This window comes from Elephantulus edwardii, unplaced genomic scaffold (genome assembly GCF_000299155.1).
Source record: "Elephantulus edwardii isolate Elephantulus edwardi_28Jun2011 unplaced genomic scaffold, EleEdw1.0 scaffold00001, whole genome shotgun sequence".
Taxonomy (NCBI): Eukaryota; Metazoa; Chordata; class Mammalia; order Macroscelidea; family Macroscelididae; genus Elephantulus; species Elephantulus edwardii.
The window spans coordinates 5,339,293-5,345,128 of record NW_006399751.1 but is presented as its reverse complement, the minus strand read 5'-3'; the positions used below and the strand labels follow the sequence as shown (position 1 = coordinate 5,345,128).

At 47.9% G+C, this 5,836-nt stretch overlaps 1 protein-coding gene across 1 annotated transcript in view; it reads left to right on the top strand.

Annotated features, from left to right (window-relative positions):
- The first annotated feature begins 359 nt into the window (after positions 1–359).
- CDH1 (cadherin 1, type 1, E-cadherin (epithelial)) overlaps positions 360–5,836 on the top strand; it is a 72,850-nt gene continuing 67,373 nt past the window's right edge. Inside the window, exons 1-2 of the mRNA XM_006878663.1 lie at positions 360–407; positions 1,122–1,236. Of these exons, the coding sequence (XP_006878725.1) occupies positions 360–407; positions 1,122–1,236 (163 nt within the window). The remainder of the gene's footprint in view (positions 408–1,121; positions 1,237–5,836) is intronic.

The window sequence follows — 5,836 nt, the reverse complement described above, 5'->3', positions numbered from 1 at the left end:
ATGCGCGGACTTCGAACTCTGGAGTCCTCACATCCCTACAGAGAACTCTAGGCTGCAGGTCACAGGGTCCCTTGTGAACCAAAGGGCGGGACGTTGGGTGTGGCCGAAGGCGAGCGGCCTGCCTTCCCGCTCCGCGGAGGGCGGGTACGGCTGCGCTATGCAGCTAATTGGCTGCCGACGGGCAGGTGTATGCTTGGCCAATCAGTGGCTCCGGGGGCGGCGCCCTCGGGGCTCACCTGGCGGCAGCCGCGCCACTCTACTCAGTGGCGTCCAGAGTCCCAGAGCACCTGTGAGCCGCGGGAAGTCTCGCAAGCCCGTCCCGCACGTCCCGCCTCCGCCCGGCGCCCCTTCGGCCCGCCATGGGCGCTTCGCGCCGCAGCCTCTGCGCGCTCCTGCTGCTGCTCCAGGTACCGCGACGCGCCCGCCTCGAGGGGACGCCTTCCGGCGCCGTGCTCCGCGCTCGGATTTGGCTCACTCTTTCCCTGTCCCCTTTCCATCTACTTTGGAGAAAGTTGGTGTCGGAAGGCCGGGAGTGGTCTGGAAGCTGGGCGGAGGGTGAAGCAGGGCGCGGCGTGCCTGCCCCCGGCCGCGAGTGCTGGGAGAGTGGGCGCCCGTCGCTGGGGCTCGGGCTCTGTGGGTCGCGGTGCTGGGTTGGGGCCTGGCTGTGGCGACACGGAGCAACTTGGGAAAGTTCGAGACTCATGGATAAGGGAAGCCGCAGAGAAAAGTACAGAGTCGTGTGGAGGAAGTAAAGACTAGGACATCCATAGACATCAGGTTCCCTCCCAAGTGAAGAAGGGGGAACAGGGGCGTCTACAGGACAAGGAGTCAAAGGGCTTGAGACGCCCTTAGGTGTAAGGAGTTTAAAGAGTGGGGCGTTTCGGTATAAGGAAAAGGGAATAGTAAAAAAGTAAAGACCTCTCCCAGGATTAAGACAACAGAGAGTAAAGGGGCTCAGTCACGAAAGGTTTCGCGGCAGCGCCCCTCGCTCGGACGTTCCCAGGGGCTCGGTGACCGCGGGTTTCGCGGTGCGAGCGAGGGAGGGTTTCCGTGTGTGCTGGAGGCGATACCCCCCACCCGACCCCCGTCAGCCCCATTTTCATACCTTTTTCCCTCTGCAGGCTTCGGCGTGGCTCTGTGAGGAGCCGCAGCCCTGCCACCCCGGCTTTGGCGCCGAGAGCTATACGTTCACGGTTACGCGCAGGCACCTGGAGAGAGGCCGCGTCCTTGGCCGAGGTAGGGCGCGCCCCCGGTGGGGGGAGGGGAAATGGGAAAAATTGGTACTTCCACGGCTCCGTTCAACTGGATGAGCCCCTTCCTTGGCTCAAACAATTAAAAAAAAACCAAAACCAACCAAAAACCAAACTCAAACGCCACAATCCACTACTGGACTCAGGACAGAGTAGAACTGCCGCCTTCGAGGTTCTAAAGCCGATGAAGCTGAAGCCACATGCACATGTCTCTGGGGGAATGTGTTCCTGGCTTTGGTCTGGTGGTGGGTTCAGGCTTCCTATCATTTTTGGTTAGCAGAGAGAAGCACATTAAGCGCCACAATTCCTTGGCTCAAAAGAGAACCTTTTTTGAATTTACAGTGATTTGACCTTTCACCATGCAGTTCAAGGAGAAAGCCCTGTTGTAAAGGGGGTGGGGCACTTATTAGAAATACGTAGTGTGTATCAGGCCTTGAGCACTTCGGAGAAACCTGTTGGGTGAGATGGTTATTCCCTTTTTACAGAAGAACAAATGAGGGGGGAAGTCCTCTTGCCAAGCTTAAGGAATTGGACCTCGGATCTGACTTTCACGCACATCACTGTAACCATCTCTAGGGTGACTGAGAAACCATTTCACTTGCCAGGGATGTGGCTTTTGCTCGTGGGGAAGAAAACATTTTGATACTGGTTGTTGATAACAACAACAACAACTATTCTCCCGGAGAGCTCTGGTGGTAAGGAGTTGTACTAGCAAGCCAAAAATAGCTGCTTCACCAGCTGCTCCAAGGGAGATAGGTGGGCAGTCTCTTCTCTATCTAGCAAGCCAAAGATAAACTGTTCAAATCCGGTAGAGATGCTCCAGGGTAGAAAGATGGACAGTTTCCTCCCTGGCGATTTACTGCCTCTGAAAACTAGGGAGGTTCAGCTATGAGTCAGTCCATGCCTACACAACAATTCTCCTAGAGTATCATGTTTTTTTTTTTTAAGTTGAGTAGCTCTGACTCAGGCAGTGAAAATGCACACAGACTCCCAATGTACTTCTAGGGCCTTATCTCTGTGATAATCTGGATTCTACAGTTTGCTTTGTTCCACTTCACTGGTGCCAGATAGGATAGAGGGAAGGGGTTGGTTTCTCTTCTGGTTTCACTGATTCTCAGGTGCTTGTTTCTGGCCTAAAGACTTTACCCTCCCTCACAATCTTAGCTGATTGTTATGATTGAGTATCATAACAATCAAGGAAGCCCTTTTGAAAAAAGAGAAATCACCCACAGTTTGCCTGAGGCACCTACTGTGTTTATTCTTCCAGTCTACAGACACGTGAAAAATCTGCAGCAGTCATACTGTTGTCTTAACTTTTTTTTTTAAAAAAAAGACTTTGGAAGTTGTTCCGACACTGGGCAATATTTTTTTTTTTTCTTTCTCCAGAGAAACTGTGGCTTGATTGGTTAGACATATTTGCTTTTTGATACTTGTCTATTTGGAGTTTTCTTCTGGGTTAGAAAGGAAATATTGCAATACCCCTTGGTATTGCAGAGGATCAGTCTTTACTAGGCCATCTCTACTTGATGATTTCCAGCCTTGAGACCAGTTAAGAAGACAGGAACACTCCACCCTGCTCTCAGTATTTTCACGGTCTAGCAGATTGCTGAGAATGTCTCAGGGCCCATTTACCAGAGGACACTGCAAGTTGGGTGTTAGGTGTGCCACAGGGTGTGGATAATTGAGATATTTTGGTGAGATCAGTGGGTAGGAAAGACTGGCCTGGCTGTGAAGAGTCAGGCAAGGCTTAGAAACGGCTATGTCTGTGTGTATATAAAAGGTGTACTAATGCAGGTGCTGGCCAGTGTGTTTTTCTGCACCGGGACACATTCATTTAGTCTCGAGTGAGTTAGTCTGGTTTTTATTTTGCACTTCTCAGCACTTCTAAGACCCTTATAACAAGTTGACTGACAAAGTGACTATAGCAATGTGCTTCAGTATGCCAGAGATGGTGAGGATGGCACAGGCAGGACAAGGTCCAGATCTGTGTTAATAGGTTCGCTGCTAAGAATTGTAGTCAACTTGATGACACCAAACAACCATCACCATAAGAACATAGTATCCAGGGGAGCTCTGGTGGCCTAGTGGCAAGAAGCTGCACTACAATCCCAGAGGCGCATGGTTCGAATCCACCAGATGCTCTGCCGGGGAAGGAGGGACAGTCTCCTCCTATACCAGTCAGATCCGATTTGACGGTACACACAAATAATTTAAAAAAAAACAACAAACAAAACATAGTATCTGGTCAATAATTATATTATGAATATGATCATTATTAACAGCACACTTTTTTATCTCTCTTTTGGACCAGCATCTTGGCGAAGTCTTTCACATATTTTGCTTAACTTCTGAGGGTCGACACCCTGATAGTCTTTTTTTGCAGCTGTTGAAACTCCAAGATGTTCAGTCATCTGCTCAAGGGTCTAAGTTGATCATTTTGTTCTTGTTCCTGTCTCTTTTTCTTTAACAAGTTAAGGGATGAAAAGATAAAGGTTTGGGGGAAATGTATGAAGTAGATTCTATTTTCTGTGTGTCCCCAATGAGTGGACTCCTTAGAGGAAGGGTGGTGATGGAGTTGTCCTAGTGGTGACAGAGTGATGGAGATGCAGGGAGGTGGAGAATAAGGGCTCTGGCTTGTGGTTTTAGTGGGAAGGACAGCTTCCCCCTTCAGTAACCAGACGTCGTGAGTGGCTGGTTCCTGTTCCGTCTATGTCTTCAGACCCTACTGCTTCTCACCAGAGTTTCTGGTGTTTAACATCTTTTTATTTTTGGTTGAAGGAGAGTTTTCCCTATGGCCTTTATTCCTTGGTTAAAACATCAAACTTGACCTCAGGAATTGGCTTTATGATTTAAAATGGCAGCCAGAATTTTGGGAAGGTGGCCAATACTTCAGGGATATAGAAGGATTTGTAATTAGCATCAAATGTAGACATTGCTTCTGCAAGAAAATTTTGTTTTGTGGCAGTTTCAAAACCAGAACCATGTCACATTTTATCCCCAGATGGTTGTGAACGTTACATTGGTTTTTAACCAAATTCAGGGTACCTCACTGTAAGGTGATGTGTTAGAATCGCTGGTGGATTTGAACTACCAGAGAGGCATGACATTTGGGTTAGCAGTGAAGCTCCCTCTGGAACTCCCACTAGAGCCCCCTTTTAAGTTGATTAGGGGGTATGTGGTGGGGGAGGGAAGCCGACTTTGAAACCAAATGTTTTGCTGTTTATTTCCACTACATTATGGTTTTGGGACAAGGATAATCAGACAGTCGGCCTATATTTTGTGTTGAGCTTTGATTGCCCAATGAATTGACAAGAGTTCACCGGTTCCTTCCTACCTGTGTGGCTTTAAAACACTCATTTCCCTTCTTTTTCAAAGTTGTGCTGAAAGGTGGTGAAAACAGTAGGCAGGCCCCTAATTAAACTGGGCTATTAAAAAAGCAAATACAGAAACCTGTTTTGGGATTACCTTACATCAGATACCAGCTCTCCCACCTTTCAAACGTCACTTCCTCAATTACTCATGTCTGTGACAAGGGTTGATGGAGAGTTTTCTGGGGAAAGAAACTAGTTGGCTGCCCTTCCACCCCGCCTTTGTGTTTCAGAGGAGCGGAGGCGGAAAAGTGCTAAGCTGGGCCCTGCACCATTTATGGCTGGCTGTGGCTCCTTCCCCATGGGGCCTCCAGACCTGCCCTCCCCCTCAGCCAGGTGGCTATGGAAATCCCTGTTTGCTCTCAGGGAGGGACTTTTTATTGGGTGAGCCTTTTCTTCCCGAATGCTTACCTTGGTGTGTGTTACACATTCCCTTCCAAGCGTAGCCCCAGATAAGCCAGACGCTGAAGCAATCACCTCTCGCATCTCACAGAAGCTGCCAAAACTCTAAAATTCCCGAGAGGCAGCTGTCACAATCCCAACTCTGCCTTTCTGGGTTTCCATTTGCTCTCAGCTCCCATCTCCTCACAGGGCATTAAGCTTTTAAGAGAAGAGGAGGAATGAAGTCATCCAGAGCTGGTTGGTTTAATTTAGTGAGTTAATCAGGTGAAAGGTTCAGGTTTGAAATTCTGTTACTAGCTATAGGTACTGTACTTTTGAATTTCCCCATCAGTAATAAATGACACAGTTTTGTTGTGAGAATTAAATGTGTGCATTTCTTGACTTTTTTCCAACAAATATGTGTGCCAGCATGGGATTAGGCCTGCAGATACAGGATTGAAGTAAGTATAGACAGAATAATAATACAAAAATATAAATGTGAGAGGCTGTGTGTGAACCTAAGAAAAAGGCATTAAATGGTGGCTGGTAGCTTTTTGGTTTGGTGTGGGTTTTTGTTTGGTTGTGTTTTTTTTTTTTTTTGGTTTGGTGTTTTTTTACATTAAATATTATTTTGGGCAATGCATTGTCACACCTTAGTGGCACTAAGGTTAAGTGTGAGTCTGCTAACTGAAAGGTTGCAAATCTGTTAGCTTTGACAATTACAGCTTAGAAAAATCTATGGGGCGGGTCCACTCTGTCACATGGAACCTGCTAGATGCCACCTAAACACAACATCTCATATGATGAAAGTCTGCTGTTAGGGACCTCTCTAAAGTA